Source organism: Copadichromis virginalis, linkage group LG20 (assembly GCF_057382275.1).
Source record: "Copadichromis virginalis isolate Kocher_CV1m ecotype Utaka linkage group LG20, C_Virginalis_male_GT1.1, whole genome shotgun sequence".
NCBI lineage: Eukaryota > Metazoa > Chordata > Actinopteri > Cichliformes > Cichlidae > Copadichromis > Copadichromis virginalis.
This window is the reverse complement of record NC_140637.1, coordinates 21,022,956-21,042,504: the sequence shown is the minus strand read 5'-3', so window position 1 is coordinate 21,042,504 and position 19,549 is coordinate 21,022,956. Positions and strand designations below refer to the sequence as shown.

At 37.2% G+C, this 19,549-nt stretch overlaps 1 protein-coding gene across 1 annotated transcript; it reads right to left on the bottom strand.

The window, feature by feature from the left end:
- Positions 1-5,127: 5,127 nt before the first annotated feature.
- syn2a (synapsin IIa) lies at positions 5,128-19,532 on the bottom strand. Its single transcript, XM_085442903.1, has 12 exons — positions 19,471-19,532; positions 15,884-16,226; positions 10,659-10,716; positions 10,457-10,548; positions 9,960-10,116; positions 9,674-9,763; positions 9,529-9,591; positions 9,265-9,407; positions 8,673-8,747; positions 8,121-8,223; positions 7,813-7,959; positions 5,128-7,628 (listed from the first exon to the last, which is right to left on the bottom strand). Exons 2-12 carry the CDS (start codon positions 16,222-16,224, stop codon positions 7,494-7,496), a joined length of 1,404 nt encoding a protein of 467 aa, XP_085299029.1. The 5' UTR covers positions 16,225-16,226; positions 19,471-19,532; the 3' UTR covers positions 5,128-7,493.
- Positions 19,533-19,549: the final 17 nt, after the last annotated feature.

Here is a 19,549-nt window from a genome sequence, read left to right as displayed (position 1 = left end):
TGGGAGTGTACAGAGACAAAGTTACAAAAAAAAAAAAAGACTCGACCAAAACTGCATATTGATTAAAAATACTTTTAATTCCAGCAATGAAAGCAGGTGATGTAGACATTATTATTATTGCCTTAGTTCTTGTTCACTAGCACAGCAAAATCCCACACATGTGTAAGGGTTTGTGGCATGTTTGCTGTAGCAGTGGCAACGTGCTGCAACCTCACAGGGGATACAGTCCAGACACGCCACCAAGGGATTCCACCATTGGCTGATGACACTGTGCACTGTATAGCCACTGGCAGACTCAGTGGAACAACAATCATTCAGCAAGGGAGGGACATGTGGTGGAAAGAGAGAGGACAGTTATTTTGTTTTAGTGTAAACATCCAATGTGCAGTTCCTGCTGGGCAGGACCACTTAATTGGTTTAGTCCCAAGAGCAAATTTATAGTAAATATAGGGGGAAAATGACCATGCTCTAAATGTGGAAAGTTTTGTTTGTATGTGGCCCTTTGCATTGAAGACAGCAGGAAATAAGAGGGAAGCTCTTCGAGTTCTTCTTTTGTTTTCCTTTAAATGATGCCCAGCACGGGGGAAATACAGAATGACGTGATCAAAGGTAGAGCAACACAACAAGAGCAAACTCTTAGGTCAACCACTAGTCATCTATTTTTACAACTGCTATATGTGTTTATCTGTTCTATTTCTGCAACCTGACAAGCCACACAAGCTGGTTAAAATGAAGTCAACAGGTCCTAACTGCCCTACTTTCTTGGATTACAATAGCACCATCTACTGGTTTTTCCTAGGTGTTGATAGTTGTCAGTAGAGGAAGATGTAATGTCATCAGAAGGTATGTACTTTATCACAAAACATCCCTACTGGACAAATATAAATTGCGATATCACGATACACATTAATATTTTTCTGATGTAGCAGGGTGAGATGAGTCTGCAGTAGTTTCCTTTAAAACTACTACTTTAGACGGTTTAGGTATGTGGGTCCAAGGACCGAAATGTATCTTCTTCTCTTTTTTTCTTGGTCACAAATTTTTTTTTAGGTTAAATTTATTTATTTATTTATTTATATTGGTAGAAATGTCCTCACTCATAGACATCTGAATTAACCGGATAATCTTTTTGGTGAGGGCTCACATGCTAAAAAGGTTTAAAAGAATGTTATTCATTGCCAGTGCACAAAAGAGTATTAAGAAAAAAAAAATTGTTTATTTGTGAATAAAATTGGAATTTTGTGCTAAAATTCAAAATCCTATTTTAAGAAAAAAGTTGAAATGTGGAGATTAAATCTGTTGTTTCAAGTCAAACATCTACCACAGATTATACATTCTATAAAATGCCTTGTGTGCACGAGTTAGTGAAATTGTACTTCAGAATCCGTATTGGTAACAGGGAAATATAGGTTTAAACAGACAGAAACGAGAAATACTTTGAGGTAAAATACAGTTAGAATACAAGCATTTGAACTTGTAACGTAATGTAGTGTAATGAACTGCCACTGTAGGTATAAAGAGAGCAACATAATAGCTGGTCTACAAATGTTTTTCCAAAACCTTTTAAGAAAGAATATGAAACCTATTGAATCATCTAAAGCAGAACACCAGAAGCCATCACTGCCCTTTAGACAGAGCTAATGTAAGAAAAAACAAAACAAAACAAAGCCTATTAATAATGCTTTGTGATGAAAAATGTCCATTAAAAAATTCACGAGGAATCAATCATATGTGGATAAGCCATGGATCACAAAGGGAATAGAGAGTGCATGTATAAAGGACGATGCACTATAATAGGATGTTTTTAAAAGTAGAACTAAGTAAAATACATTAAAATAAATAAATATTTAGTGACTCAGTGAAAGGGAATAATTACAAGATATTTTAGCAGTAACTTAAGAAACATGGACAGTTCTTGACACAAGTTGTGAAAAAGCAAACTATCCTAATTACACTGTAAAAATAATATAGCTAAAACTAAAGATCTTAATAGTTAACCTGTTCTTTTTTTGTAATTGTTGGCTATAACTTAGCTAATGAGATTGTGGAGTAGAGGAGAAAAGATGTGAACTTATGCGAACTTAGGAAACATTAATTTAAAGAAAAGCAATAGTATGGACAAATATGAAAAGGGGTGTATATCTATTCGAGGGGTAAACATGTGGAATAACTGTGACAAGACTGTGTAGTTCAGTATCTACATTTTTAAAAAATGTTTAAAAGTCAGATGGTAACTAATATCATTGTTTATGAAACATTTTATTTTTAAGTTTTACACCATCTGATAATTATTCTGAAATTATTATTTTCTTTGATCTTTGTTTTGGGAGATCTAGTTCAATAAAAAATGTTGCCATCCGAAATATGCTTTAAGTAAAAGGGGAAGCTGTAATAACCCTAAACTCCAGTCTACACCTTACAGCCTCCTACAAAGACAGGCGGGGCACAACAAGATGTATTCTTCTCCGCCATTAGACTAATGCAGTTTCACAAACGACCTGAAAACATGTCGTACCAATCTTTGATTTATCTGACGTTGTCTGCCAGACAGCTACTTGCCTTTCTCTTTCAAGGGTTTTACCTTCAATAAATAATAAGTAATAATAAATAGAAAGCAATTAATTTCCTTTTTTAGCTGGATAGTTGATCGATGTATTCTTGTGATGCCAGTCTGTGAAAAATTGAAGGTACACTATGCAGCTCAAGTGGCTGGTTATGCAATCTTACAAACTAAGATACTATATATAGTATTTTTGTACCTCAACTCCACCAGCAGATGGCAACAATAAAGCTCAATATTTCTGTTCCTTTATTCTTCAGTTGATTTACAGAAACATAACCAGTCACGTTTGAAACAAGCGCATTCTAGATCCAGCTCTTCACATAAGATGAAATATAACTTTTCATGGTCTTATATTATTGTAAACTGAATAAATTTAGATTTTTATTTGATAATAATAAATTTGGTTTCATTACACATTTAATATATTTTTATTAGGTTTAAAATTTTAAGTAGGACACAAGTAGGATGTCACGTTCAGCATTTGTGGTGGTAATGTGTTAGTAGTTTTTAATTAATTAATCAATCCGAAAACAGTCAGCTTGATTGACAGGTCTGATTTAATTAAATTTATCCCCTTTATTCACATTTTTGGGAAAAAACAAAAAACATCTATATAACATGTTAGAATTGGGTGCAATTAATGACTTTCAGAGATGCTGCTGTTTATTGCAGGTCACTTTTACATGTTCCTTCATTAGTGGTGATCCACTGTGATCTTCACCAGATGGTCAGTGCAGCGTGCCCCTACAGGCCACAAAGTGTTCATGTTGAGCAGCAGCTTGGCAGACAGCTGGCAGGAGTCTGGACAGAAGCTGGAGCTTCAAGAACCCACATTCATTCCTCTTGAGTTCTTCAGAAGCTTCAACCGGCCAGGTCGGTCTGCTTGTAGTGAGGAGAAAGGACCATCTGTAAGTCTGACAAATGCTGCCTGTGGAACATATTTTATCTGTGGGAGACAGCTAATATTTGTTCAAACAGATAAAATTAATCTGCTGTGTGAATATTGATATCTTCTAAAGTAAACAACAGACTTGATTGTCATCTAACTCCAGTAGAATTCATAGCAAAGCTATGCATCTATTATAATGCAGGATGGCTTCTGCAGCCATGTCAATTATTCATGGATCATCTGTCGGCAGAAAAAATTATCAGTGCTGACTGCTGTTCTGTGCAGCCACTCATATCAGGAAGAGAATGAACACACCACAGCACAAATTAAGTGAAAAGAATTAAATATTATGTTCATGAAGACTTGATATAAACCTATTTAAGTATAGTTAAATGTTTAAATGTGTTCAATCAGACAGCAGATGCTCTGTTATTTCAATCTTTCAATAAGAAAACAGGACTAGAATGAGAATACAATCTAGTCCTTACTACTCATTACTTAATGCATAAGAAAGCTTAATAAGATACAAATAGTGGAATACTAATACAACTGAGCTGTAAATACAAGCGATGCATTTTTGTCCAAATTTTCTCACATACACCTCAAAGGTATGAACAGAGTTACAAATAAAAATTCTCCTGCAACCACTTTTTATGCAGAGTATTTTGTAATTATTGTAATAGTCATTTTATATCACCAGAAGACACAACAATGCAAGGTGCAAAAAGTACATATATGTCTATAACTGTAATATTGATGATAACAGGTGATGCTAGAGTATATAGGTAAAATATAACACTAGCTTTACAATCAGATAATCGAAAGTAAAATGTCCTCATAGTTACACTTGAAATACATTCACTGTGGGGAAAAAAACCTTTTGAGATTTCAGCAATTTTGTGATGATGCAAAAACTGAAAATGTACATTTTCATGTTTTCCATTCTTTATTTATATCGTTTTTTGTATATCTTGTTATGGCAGGCCTCAGAACACCAGGCACCTTTTCTGTTTATTTTGCAACATGTTGAATGATACAGGTTTTCAGAAAATAAACTTCCTCTAGTTGCAGATGGGCTTTGTCTTCACTGAAAATGCAGAAAAAGCCTTTTTCTTTCATTCCAGAGGCACTCCTTAGAGATTGGGATTTACTGAAAAACAGGAAAATCATAACCTTTTAGGTGCAGAGTCAATCAGCATGTGTGTGGTTGTGTGTGAATTCATGCAAGAGTATATTTGCTCTCTGAATAACTGAAAACCAGAGCCCTGATGTGAGCATTGATGACAGAATCTATGTATTCCTATTTCATCTTTGGAGGTCATTGTGGTTTTCCTCACTGTCATGCTCTTTTTTTTTTTAGTGGTTTTGGTGCTTTATAGCTCTGTGTAGATAGGTAGAAGTGTTTCTATGGAGAAACTGAAGTGTTGGCTTCAATCCTGGAACTTGAGTGCACTGAAAATATAAAAGTTTTTGAATCTTAAGTGTCTACCTTAGACTTTCTTGGTGCAGTGTCTGAAAAAATCTGCTATGCTTTGTTTTTTTTGTTTTTTTAAACACTTTACATTTGAGGATGAGCTTTAGAGCAGGTGTTTGTGAAAATAATAATTATGATTGTAAAGTGTATCACAGCTATGGAGACAAAATGATAAATGAAAGCTTCATATGTGTTCATATGTAGAGTAGCCAGTTCTCCATGATTACTGTTTTATTTATTAACTTGTCTGATACAAATAAAATATCCCACATTCTCAACATATAAGACAAACAGCACAATATGAAGGCACAAAGCAGAGGAGATGTGTTATCACCATCTCTTTCACAATACAGATATAATTTCATGCATTGGAAGCATCGCAGTATGTGCACTTAGCAGCTGAACTTCTGCCTACTAGACTGTGTAATTTAGATGAGCCTGTCATATTACCCAGTGTTGCCATAATGAATAAAATTAATAAAATCGTAACACATACGAGGACACAGACCAAGCATGTATTGCAAAGGAAGCTTTATTGCCAGTGACAGAGGTTGAATTTCCAGAGAGGATTTTTTCCCCTCTACAATATATTGTCCTCTGATCTTGAACAGCTCAACACTGGCCTCAGAAGTACCACGGTCTTTAACGCATACAGTTCACTAGGTCTGACGACACAAGTTCCACCTCAACACAGTGACCAAATAATCACAATCACCGACCAAGGCGTCACTATGCAGCTATTACTGATGGGGTACCTCTGCATGTTCTTCCTTTGAAAATCATTGTCATGGCATACTTCCTATTAAACAGAACAACACATCCAATAAGCCGCAGGCATGGCTTTTACAAGGACACGCTCACAGTTACAATGGCACTTTATACAACTTAGAAAAAGACTGCACACAGAACTTGCTGAACATGTTTTATACTGTTGTAACAAACAAATTGTTGGAAAATGGTGCGGATTTATTTTTTACAGTTGATTTGGTTGCTTTTTAGCTGTTACACCATTTATTGTATTGGATATGCGAAATGGCTTCCACACAAAAGCCACTGGACAACGATCGATTGTGTAAAAAAAACAAAACAAAACCCAACAACCCACTTGTCTAAACACAATTTAATGCATGGATGGCTATAGCTTTGTCGTATCAATTTGATGATTGGTGGGATTAAAAAAAATACATTATTGTTCTAAAAGAGTCAAAATGAATAAATAAATTATTGCAACTTCCAACATCTCACAGGAATCTTTGAATGGCAGTAATGGGGACACAGTACTACTACCGGAATCCAGACTAAATCTCAGAGCACTTGCACTGTTGTCATGGCAACACCTCCAATGATAGCTGATCTCCAGAGTGAGAGTAAGGAATGGAGGGGGCAAATCATACATTACACAGCTTTTTATTATCAGAAACAATGTCTGCCTCCACACAACAGCTTGAATGCAGCGTCAGTTCACTGCTGTGTGACTTACAACAAGCAATTTGAAAACATAACTGTTGTCTTGGAGCGCTCAGCTCTGATTAAATTGCACACTCCGTGTGACAGCCGCAGAATTAACGGTCTCATCACTGGTACTTACGTTGTGGGTTACTGGAGTGCAAAGACTGATTAAAAGTAACCGATATGTTCTTTGGTTCAAAATATATAGAAGTTGTCTGTAGACACCTGCACACCTTCTGCATAATAAAATCATCAATACATCTTAGACTAATTCTATTATCGATTAAATATCTATTAAAACTCTGTATAATCTCTTTTCTAGTGAAACTAGTAATGAAAAAGAGAAAAAAAAGATTTTGGAAAGGCAATATACTGTATGTCTCTACTGTATCTCTACACTTTATCCTGTACAACTTATAATATGCATTTCTTATGACACATTCACAATGCATGAATCACAGGGAACACAGCTTAGATAAATACAGCGGTGTAACAGCGATGTTACGTGAACATCCCACTTGATCAGACATTTATAACTGACTTGCACCTGCCTTTCTATCAATCATGCAAAACAAATAAAAAAAACCTCTATTTATTAGTATTAGTACGAAAATAATCACTACTACAGCCATACACACCCACTGTTTACATATTGAGATATACACAAGTTTCAAACTGTACAATCTTCCACAGTTTGAACAATATCTAAAGGTACACACCAAAACAAAAAGAAAAGGGGTGGGAAGGGCAAATGAAAGATCCATAGCTGGGTTAAACGAGTAGCACAGAGCAGCACCGAACTCAGTGTAGGCACAATCTGCATTTTACATCATCAACAACAGCCCCAAAGAAAAACCACAGCTACTGAAACACAGGTGTCCTATAAAAGCACACTTAAATCAACAGGTCAACAAGTAGACAGTACGTTTTGACACTGCATAGAGTTTAAAACACAGTCCAGGCCAGCACTCATCTGTACTGAGCTCACGCCACCAAAAAATTTGACTCTAGCTATGAGCATCCACACACGCACACACGCATACACACGTCTGTGCATGTGTTCAGCAGGTACATCGCTGTTATCTAGACTCTCAGATATCCCCATTCTACTGGGTTACTCAGTTGGCCTGGACTGGTTTCGGACCCACTGCAACGCCATTACAGTCAAGAATGTACTGCAGACAACCTTGAGGCGGGCGCCCAGCACCGTTCTTGGTGGGTTCACCAGTAATCTCTCCCTTCTGGCCGGTCCCCTAAAAACAGAATTTTTTTTTTTAGGAATTTACTCATTCAACAGTTAATTGGTGAAAAATTATAACAGCTAAATATTTTTTTAATCTTATAGTACACACCACTGACAATATTCAAAAACATAAACAAAAACAAAACTAGCACAACGCTACTGCTTCTAACTGCTGTGCCTGTGTGTTGCTGTACCTGGGATGGTTGTATGGTGGTGGGTCTCTTGGGAGCATTAGCTTCTTTCTCCACTAACTCGTTCATTTTTGCTAGCACCATGTCTGCAATGAGCTGTCGATCCTCAGCCTGGTGTTCACCTACCAGCGGCATGGAAGAACCAACCACCTATGACAAGTGGAAGATAGTTACAGTAGAGAGACAGCAGAGGGCAGTGTCTTGTAAAAAGCTTGGCCTAATATAAAATGTGACATTCATGTCAAACAGTATATTCAGTATGTTTCAAATGCACAAGTTCACTTTTAAACATGACAGTCCTAGATTCCTACCTCAGTGATGTAGTCTCTGCCATCTTTCCCATGGATAGCTTTAACTGCACAAATATCCAGACCCCCGAAAATCTCTGAGCAGGTGTCAACCCACATCTTGTACCTAACAAAAAAAAATATGTAACTTGAAACCAACTAAATACATTTAGGCATACAGACATTGCCAAGATGACCGGTTGAAATTTAAGTTGAGCAACTCTAGGCAAAAATGCTTTGTTGATGCCAAATATAGGAAGAGAATTGAAAACATGGATCCATCCTGTCTTGGATTAATGATTAAGGCTGGTGGCAGTGCAATGATCAGGGAGTTTTGGTGTAGCTTCAGTTTCCTGTTCTTAGCTGACATGAGTGACACCTGGTGCTTGAAGGTTTGATGTGGTGTACATTCAGAGATCCTTTTCTTCATACCTTTATTTATTTAATTAAAGGCCTTTAGTACCAAGTGAATACCATTTAAACACCACAGCCTACATGAGCATTGTTGCTGACCATCTATCCCTTTATAACCACAATGCTTACATAAACATCAAACACTGACTGTAGCATTCTCACCTATCAGTCATGGCCACTTGTTCAAGCATAGCTGAGCCCGTGTTGGTCTTCCAGTTACCAGATATGGAAGTTCTCCTGATATGGGTAAATTGCACAAATTAAAGCAATGTCAGCCTATCTTCTGTTTTATTTGTAATAAATAAAGGTGGCAGGAGGTTCAGGCTGCTGAGGTCCCGAACAAATAGACTCAAGGACAGCTTTTACAACAGGGCAATAGCCCTGATCAATGTAAATAGCTGACCTGACTGGATACCTCCCTGGACTTTTTAGGGGGAGGTAACAATGTTTAAAACGATAACAATAATATTTATATTTATAACAAGGTGCAATAATAATTAATGTGCAATAATAACAGTGTGCAATACACATACACTTATTCTTCTTTTTTATACTAAGTTAATATACTGTGTTGTGTTGTTTGTTACGTTGTGATGTGTCATATCGTGTCGTGTTGTGTTATATGTAGTGCCGACGTAGGACAGTTTTTCCAATTTCATTGTACTACTGTACTATGTATGACTGTGCAATGACAATAAAGAGTTATCTTATCTTATCTTATCTTAATGCCAAGCAACAAAAGTGTTCTACATACATGTAAGCTTTGTAGTCGGTGCCAATCTTCTGGATTCTGATATCGTACTTGGAGTCAATGAGAGGCTCTGTGGTGGTGTAGGTCTGGGTAAGAGCCACAACACTAGCTATGTCCTGGAACTTACTGTGGTTGTCCACCTTCACCTGTGCACAAAATGATTAGACAGAAAATAGTAAAATATTGAAAAAAGATAGTTGTTTTAATGAAGAGTATATCCACAGTCTGCATACTTTCATATTATTGCAACAGGAACAACCTGTATACCTTTCCAATACCAGAGTGGGCGTGTCCAATCTTCACAACAACAGGAAACGATGGCATGCTTACCTAAAGTAACAAGTTATAATTTGAGTTACTTCTTACATTTCAATTTGTGCAGTAAAAATGGGGGAGATGACATGGTTCTCACCATCTCCTTGTAGTTTGGGTAAAAAGTCTGTTCGATCAGAGGGAACTTCTCAGGACCTAACTTTCTGCAGGTGTTGATAAGCTGGGCAAACTGCACATGCATAAAGATAAACACACATAAAGAAATAACCGACAAACATACAAAAGTTGGAAATTGTTTCACAGAATTTTTTAAACAATATGAAATGCAATCCAGAACCAGGGCATTCAGAAAAGATCAGTGTTTTCATCCATCTGCCTGCTACTATTGTTCTAAGTAAACCACTGCCTGACTGCTGATTGCATACCGCCCACGGCTTGTCACACAGGTTGTAGATGGACTCGAGGGTATTGATGCTTGGCACACCACCATACTGCAGGCCAATGATCAGGTTGCGAAAATCTTCATTCTGGGTCATACTGAAGGCATGTTGACGAATGAGGACAAAGTCTGGCTTGAATGACCTAAAAAGTAGAATTACAGCATAGATGTGGCGAGAACTCACCATAAAAATGACAGGCTGTTTAAAGTGTTGATAACAATGTAGATAAATCAGGTAGGGACTGTTAGTGTATATATACTGATTTAAAAAAAGAAAGCGAAAGTGACTCATTTTGTTAGATTAACTGGTGAAGATGAACTATGGGATGTGAAGTAGATAAGAAGTGTGCAAAGTAAAGGGCTGCATGACTGTATGGTTAGATGTGACTTGCAGTCTAAAGTACTTTGAGTAAAACTAGAAAAGTGCTACATAAACAGCACTTTACATTGAATCTTCTCTGTGTGTGTTTGCATGTGTCTTACCTGACAACCTTGGTACCATTTCTCAGAACCTGCATGTTAACATCGCAGGTTCCATTTGCATGAGCTATGACATTGATCTCGTTGAATTCAGCCTAGGGAGTTGATCGTTAGAAAAGAGAACAGTGCATTTAAACTTATGAACTCGCATACTCTGCACTCAAAGCGTACTTGCAATGGATTTAATTTGGCTGATGAATTGTACCTGTTCCACTTTGATGTCATAATCCCCAAGTATTTTCTTTCCGCGGAATAATTTGGCCCTGGGTAAAAAGAAAGCATTAACTTTTAATATAATCACAAATACAACAACAGGATTACAGAGATTTCCAAAATAGATTCAACTGACTGCACCTCTGAGTATAATGATCATATTAGTTTTTACTTTGCAACAAATATAACACAAAATATGGATCATAAATCACTGCTCAATATGTGCAAATGTGTGAAGTGCATGAAGTATTACAATCCAGACATGTCACTTTGTGGTTTTCTAACTGCAGATTTCCAACACCTTTCCCCCTCAATCTGGCAGTAACAGTAGTGCCTACGGGGGATAACACGGATGATGCAATGAGGCAACATTCACTGAATTCAAAGATTCCCAAAAATGGTTGCACCTTTCAGACTTGTAATTCAGCTCTTAAAAATAAATGTGACACCCCACATTTTTCGTCACCTGGATCACTGTTGAAGAGGAAGTCTTATCACGGGGTTTTGCGATTAAGGTGGATCAGTGACCAAAAACTACACATGGATGAAAACTGCCAAAGCCTCACAGCGATTTTGCGCCTATTATTTCTGTGTCTCTTACTGATATACAGGGGATGGCCCAGACAAGATAAGCTGTGGCCACAGATACTACTGGGACAAATCAATACTAGGGAGAGCACAAATAAAGATCCTTCCCTCAAGCTGCCATTGTTAAGCTCGAATTTTGGTTTGAATTTCCACAGGTTCAAGTTCATACTAAATCTAACCACCAGCTACTACTGTGCTACATAAATTATTATAGCTATATTCAAAGAAAATTTGTAGACAATGTGACATTATGACGCATGATGTAAGTATATTTTGCAAACATGTTTTTCACTTCCTACTTGGGCTTCCTTTTCATTTGCATCACCCTCCTGTCACACAGGGAGGAAAAGCTGAATAATTCATTCAAAATGTAATTAGAGCATTGGGATCTACTTGGCTGCTGAAGAAAACAAGCATTAAAATATGAATCACCGCTCTAATATTTAGGAAAATGAAGAGCCTGCTTTGCACTGCAATGAATGCTCTCTGCCAACCTACACAAAAAAGATATTATTTCCAAAACATGATCCCTGAAATCAAGTACATCATGCACGATAAGTTTTATTTTGTACAAATAAGCTTTTTTTAAATTAATATTTATAATAATAATATTTTTTAGCATAAGGAATGACTGTATAGAAGAGGTGTGGTTATGTGATTGATTCATGGTTATTCACTGTGCAAAGAACGTCTCAGCTCAGCACACTGAAAAGGCCACCGAAGCCACACATTTAAAGAAGTGATCTTTCAATGCACTGCATTAATATGCATTAGAATGTGGCTGTCAGCTCGCAGCAAACAGATTCTCTGGTGTCAAGTTTAGCTTTCGTCCAAAAACCAATAACTTTATTTTTATATAAAACTATATTTATTTCTTCCTTTGGATTTGACTGCTGGCTTCACACCTGCTTGGTTTGAAACGAGGAAGCATGACAGTAGATGTTTACATGGATCATTGATTTGTAAGAATCAACAGGGGTTCTTTTGACTTGAATTAAACATGAGGTTAAAAAACAAATAAGAAATTAATGTTTTGTTTTCAGTGATAACGCTTTTAAAACTACTTCAATCTGAAATATAAATAGGAAAAATTCATTATAATTCTTTTTATTTTAACCCTTTAAAGGCCAATATGTTTACATAGCTCCACAAAAAACTACAATAATTCATTTAATTCAACGAGAGTTTGATTATTATTTGTATTGCACCACACATAAACCCTTATCCAACATCAATAGTGACACACACTTATCACTTTAGTAGCTCCAAAATGACTGTTCCTGCACTAATGCTCATACCTATAACTATGGCTGCAGCACAGCTGCTCATTTAAGGAACCAAGACAAGAATTCTAACATTCTAACATTAAAAAAATTAATATCCTCTGTCGAACATGAGCTATATTCATTCAGCACAGCCAAAATAGCATAAAAATATAAAATGGAATGGCACACAATGTCCTCAGGATCATCTAAGGTTTAAGGGGATGCTGGTTTTGGCTAAATGCTGTAAAACATTTGCCAAATTAAAGATTGCTATGAAAGACATTTTTTCAGATGAGTCACTGAGGGCTTGGTAAGCCAGAATCCTTGCTGAATGTTAATGTCTTATTACTTTGCTTGCGTAACATTCACTCTCACATATTGGCAATGTCTGAACTAGATTAAGCTCACAGCATCTTCTTCTGATATCAGATGAAGCAGTAGACTAATTATTTTTTGGGTAATTTTTAACATTGAGCAATTCAATTAAAGAAATGCTGTTTCTGAAACTGAGCTACATTATATAGTGTGTGCAAGGAACCAAGGCATCTCAGCCATTAGTCTGATAAGTAAGACAGTGAGCCATCTGCTCCTCCTGTCCTGTAAAAGCAAATTATAGCACAGCCATAATGGAACAAAATAAACAACTCTTCATGACTGACAGCCTCATCTAACAAGTCAAACACTGGCTGAATAACAAAAAGCATCAGTCTGCGCTCTGACCCTGGTAAACACCCAGATTTCACGACACACTGTAAGTATTCTGCTTAGCTTGTTGTATAATGAAGAGAATAGAATGTCTATACTAATATCTTCTGTTTTCTCTATATTCTAGATTTCGTGTCATTCTACGCTTACTGTGATTTCATCTTTGCCCAGCTCTGGGTACATAAAAGACATGAGATATCTAATAATAAAACATATAAGTTACAGGCAATTAGATATGTTACAGAAACATTCAGAAGTGAAAAATAATTAAATGTTTTAGAAAGTAAACAGAATTTAATGGTTGAGCCTTCTCACAGATGCAATTAGCCCGGAGACCTCTCTTGATTTCAATTGTGTCCTGGGCCAGCAGGTTCTCATTAATCTTCCTTACATTTGCAGCAGTGTGCAGACAAAAGTCTGGACATCCTGCCACACAGTGAGCATGTAAGCAATACAAAGCAAAAACGTACACTGTGCCAACATGGCAAAGGAAAACAAAACATGTATTAATATAAAAACATCTATTCTGAAACTTTTTTTCACCGAATCGTTCTCGGTTAGGGTTTCTATGCTCTAACAGAATGAGTACAAAGGCTAAACAAAACAAAGCAATCCCAGCCTACACTATGTAAACTGGTTTATACTGAAATAGTGACCATAAATCACTAGGCAAAAGGTCCCATAAAACCTGTCCAAAAGAAACAAAACCTAGTCAAACATGTAATATCTCCCTCGTGGTGATATTGAGCAGGCCTAAAAAATAGATGCAGGCTCAAGAAAGAGGAAGCCCTTTGAAAGCTGATGTCCAAAGTGGCTATGCACTAGATGCACATTGCAACAACAGTAAACTGCACATGTTATGAACACATCAAGCTTCAAAATGGATTTATCTGCAATATAGGTACAGTCAGGGCAGATAATTACCTAAGGTTTTTACACAGGAGTTTCTACATATCAGCTCCTGTTGTATACTGACAGTAAAAATAATGCCACATCCTATCAGCTCAACCGACTCAACCTACATTATTTATAAGAAGGGTCTTTGATGAAGGGCAAAACTTTAGTTGAATTTACTATATCTTGTTTCTGTGCCAGATATGCAGAGCAATATTTGATCTTCCTTTCCTCTCATAAGAAATATAGAACAAGTGAATATAAAAGCTGGCATCCATCCTGCTAACGAGGGTCTCATCTTATTAACAACAACGATCAGGGTTTCTAATCCATTAATGGCCAGTCCTGCACAAATAAACACACACACAGTGGCATTTAGCTAAGGTTGATACATGATATAGAACAACGGTAACATATTAACCTTCTGAGACATGATGTGTTGACAAATTTTACCATGCTGTCTACCTATTACTATATTCCTTCAACTATTGGTGTTTTCATCCATCCAGCTAACTGCTTAACTGCTTATCCACTTTAGATACACTGGGGGGCTGAAGCCTATCCCAGCTGATTTGGGGGAATAATAGACTACACCTTGGAATAAGGTGTAGTCTATGAATATGAATAAACATGTATTTTCAGCAATGTAAATAAACAAATTTCACATTGCTGAAAATACATGTAACTGCAAGATATCTTATGTGTATATGTTTAAAAGTGAAGCAAGCTGATTCTTTTCATTCTTTTTAACTGTATACCACTGTATACTCTGTGGTATACAGTTAAAAAGGCATCAAAGGCATTAAAGAGTTAAGTTACAGTTCTATGCTTTCTATGTCTAGGTGGTAACTGAAAATGACTGGATATGCTGCAGTGAAAAACATGCCACCAGCGTAAATAAATGTTTGTCATGTGGTGAGAGAGTTAATCAAATATATTCTATTGTTTGACAACACGCAAAGTAATTTCCATATAAATCCATGCATACACTCATTTAGAACATTTTAAGTCCTTCAAGCAGTCGACTGACAAAGATGCTTGCTTTAAGCTACCTCTGACTAAGATCCCCTAGGACACGGCTGCCAGTACAACTGCTTAATGCCTTAAGGTTATTGAGGTTAAGGGTTGAGAAACATAACTATGTTATACATTTTAAGGTTGGACTCACAACTAAGAGAACCCTATGCACCATAGGTTTAATTTCTTGTCATGCCATGTGATCTTCCATCAGTGAGCAGGGGGAAACCCCATTGATTGAGGGGAAGCACTGCAGTATTAGAAATAACATGCAGTTCTCAATGCTGCACAACCTGTGGAATACCATTCCTTTTTTAAAAAATGGTGAAAAATCACATTCCAGTGCAGTATTTCACCATTTTTAATTAATTAATCAGCTTTTTGTACAGACAGATGCAAAACTAAATAAAACGATTAAACAAAGCATTTGCATTTCTTACAAAAAAGAGCAAACAAAGGACATTTAAAGTCCTCCATCTTGGGATAATGGCATTACTGCTGAGAATCAGTGGATTGTTTTTGATTAAGTTTTGGCTGCCTGAGTGTATTATTCTGAACACTGGCATGGTGTAACATCAAACCACAGCAGCACTCCCCATTCATCTCTGCAGGGTGCTTGATAGAGATGTTGTTTCAGCAGTTCTTTAACCATTACCTAACAGCTATATGGCTGAAACATAGAAACAATGCTTACAGCAGCATCTGAATGACACAACACGAATGATATAAGAGCAGCATTTTCTCTTACCACTCCTGTTGTGGTTCATCAATGACCAGGAGAATTTTAAACTTCTTAGGTGTCGTGACTTGGGTCTGCTCCACTAGCCCTGCAGAGGCAGCTGTCTGCTTAACAACGTTGGTAATGGAACTGAAGAAACCCGCTCCTGTCGACTGAACTGGCTGGGGTTTCCTCTCTGGAGCAGGGGAAGTGGCTGGAGGTGTTGGCCCAGATGTCGGAGACTTGGCAGGGGTGTTGGAGGCAGGTGGAGGAGGCTGAGCAGGATCGGGCCTCTGAAGGTCTGTCATGTAGCCATTGGGCAGGTTGGAGATGAACGTGCTGTCTGAGAGACGCCGACGCAAATAATTCATGGCTGCAGAGGAGCAAGAAGAAGAGTCAACAAGCACTGGGTGTGGAAAAGTATTCTGCCGAGAAGCCCCTGTTCTCAGTGGTACAGCTGATAATGGCTGAGCTCTCAGTGCAAACTCCCAACAAATGTATTCCCTCTCAGCTCAGTGGAGCATCCTCGAAGCTCCCCCTCACTGGCAGTGACGCTACACTTTCCCATAGCCAATCACTTTACCCCGTGCTTTCCTCAAGCATTGCAAATGATGCTCTGGCTGTGCCTCTCCTTCCTGCTATCGCCCTCCACTCTCTCCTCTCTCTCCCCCCGGCATGCCTGCCTTTTCTACCCCTCCCCCATTTTCTACTGCCTTAGAGACGTCATCCTTTTTTGAACCAGAGCATGAAAAATAGAGGGGTTTCCAGTGAAAAAAGGTGTACTGTGTACTACATCACCCTCCCCTTACTCCTACTCCCCTTGTTACTCAGGTTCACCCTGCCCTCTGTCTGGGTGCTGTTTTCCCTGCTTATAGAATGCAGCCATGAAATCTAAAATGGCTGTTAGGACTGGTGAATGAGAAGAAGCGTCATCAGCCGTCCCTTGAGAAACAAATTCATGCACTAAAACTCTCTGTCTTAATTGTTTAATGAATCTCTCTCTATGTAATAATTTTCCTTATTATAATTTACTACAATAGTTGTTTAATTTAAAAACATTACAAACTCACTTGGCTAACATGTCTCCATTACGGGTGGCACAATTCATTGTGTTCATTATATTTTATATAAACGTTTGATGCTTATGAGAGCATAAAAACACTGCATGCAATATTCTTAGCACTAATTATCACAAGGTTCACTAAAAACACAGTAATTTCTGTAAAGCACTTATTAATTATATAAGACAAAACAAAAGACTGGATTTTTTAAACAATTCAATAAATCAATAACTTGTGATGTGCAGTGGTAAAAGGTTGTTAAAGTGTAAAAAGATAAATTCAAACATAGGCACACATAAAAAAATTGCAAGTCAGGACATTGAATCTTTATATCGCAGTTTGAGTATATTTTCTAATGAAGGGCTAATATTACTATATGACTTCATTCATCATGGCATGACTTGTTAACTAGAAATCTTACAGCCCCACTTCAGTCCTGCATTTTAACGGTTAATAACATGGTAAAATATTAATACAATACTTTTTTAGATATTATGAGATACTTGCACATACCGTGTATATTTTATATGTTGTTTATGACATTTCAAATTGCTAAATTTTTACATGGAATTAGTTTTATGCTTTATAAATATTTTTACAGAATTTGAAGATTTCCTCTAATACTAAAAATCTGAAATTGGAGAAAATTCCTCTGTTGCTTGGCAACGTGACACAATAATAATAATAATAATAATAATAATTTATATAATTAATTCTATGGAATATAAATTTACCTTATGAATTGAATTTCAGGTCTACAACTATTTATTCATTCATTTTACATTTCACTGATTAAGGGAAATTCTGGGAAATATGATATTAGTATTTTCTGACCCTGATCTCTGTCATTTGTGCAAAATGCCTGTAAACCTGTTGACAGTCAGCTATTATATATCTTTTACTGACTCTGTAGGACTAGTTGTTAGCAGCAATTTGGATTATGTTTAGCGAGCCAAAGCAAATAAATGGTGCTTAAAAGAGGAAGGAGAGAAGACAGCGGGATAAGTATACCTCTAGGACTTTAGATTTGAGCAGGGTCCAGGCCTGCCCTCTACTAACTGTGCCCCGTCAGCTGAATCCTACTGACACACTTCAACTACAAGTTATACTAATTCATAAAATTTAAAGTTAAAGCTCATTTCACTAACAAGCTAGTGTGGGCTCACTTTATTTCCTGAGTTTAAATAATTTAGTGCTTCTGTAGCAACTGTAGTAACTAGCGAGACTAAGGAGTACACTGAATAGATGGGCTTATGCAGGTCAGACTTTGGGGAGCACCCCTCATGTTTCTGCAACTAAAAAGATGTCATTTATCAACTTGTGCAGCTTTAATACATGACCTTACTGAAAACTGCTAAACAAATGGAACTGTATTGAAGATATTGTGTGCTCACAGCCAACAAGCATGGACACGGAGATATTGTGTGTGGTGAATTCATTGATCCACTTCTGTACTGAGAGAAAATGTCTCTTGTGTTTGTATCCTGCTTTGGCATGTTTACAACTGTTACTAGCTGCTATTTCTTTATGAATGTACTATGCATGAATACTTGTAGCTGTGCATCTTGCATATATGGGGTGGGGGGGTGGAATACCAAGATCACTTGAGCCCAATTCTCCCCTCTCAAAGCTTTTGCTAGTGCAGTTTATCAGTTGATATGGTGTAAAGATTTGTGATTAACAGGCTCCTCTGTTTTGTTGCATGCTGGTAGACATTACAGTTATCTTTATGTCACTTTAACAAGGGTGAATTTTGTTTTTGGGGTTGTGGCAGCGTAGTTGAGGAAGATAATATGAGTTTATACATGAGCTTAGATAAATGTGACCATTCTCTCGATCGCTGACTGGGGTTGTTGTCCATGGTTTTAATCAAAAGCTAGAATGATGCTATTGGTAAAGCTGATTGTTGCTATATGCTAGTAATTTTGCACCTACAGTGTGTGTGTGTGTGTGTGTGTGTGTAGAATCGGTAGAGAATCTATTGGCTGAAATAAATAATAAGAATAATCTGAAAATAATATTGCTAAAAGATGGTGTACCTTGCAATGACTATTAAACATGTGTGCTATTGTGACACCATGTGGTAGTATCAGTGTATTGAGCAACAAAACCAACCTCAGCTTTGCTTAAGTCTGAAACCCAGCCATTCTAGTCAGATGTCTGTGGATGAGACGCTCCAGCAGGGCCAGGGCATTGTGCCCTCAGTCTGTCCTCAATGTGCTGTGCTGCAGTCAGACTGCAGGAAACTAAACTCACTGCAGTGAAAATCACTGGAAACTCCTCATAATGATTCGTGTAAAATCAACAGCAGTTCAGAGAAAGCAGCTCTTTGTATGTTTACTTTCTTCACATATCAAAAACATTATCTATATGGTCAGTAGTGTCATTAAAAAAAAAAAAATCAAGTAGCCTATTGTGTTTCACGTTAAACCCATTTCATTTGGGCATCTTCATAGGCTGCGTAGCTTGATAAACTTGAAAAACAATGTTACTTTTAGGATGATAGGATAATTTGTTAATGGTTAATATCAAAGTGTTCATACCGTATAAAAGTACCTTTTAAATATGCTTCAAAAAGCCCCGGTTCGCCTCGTATCTCTCCGCTAGGGCCGCTCAGCTCTTTTGTTGTCTGAGG

Bases quoted from the DNA above. Each gene is read 5' to 3' on its own strand.
- syn2a (XM_085442903.1), bottom strand. From the start codon at position 16,224: ATGAATTATTTGCGTCGGCGTCTCTCAGACAGCACGTTCATCTCCAAC. The intron at 10,117-10,456 runs GTAAGACACATG...TCTACTTTTTAG, and splicing joins AATGGTACCAAGGTTGTCAG to GTCATTCAAGCCAGACTTTG. The intron at 9,592-9,673 runs GTGAGAACCATG...TTGTTACTTTAG, and splicing joins ACCCAAACTACAAGGAGATG to GTAAGCATGCCATCGTTTCC.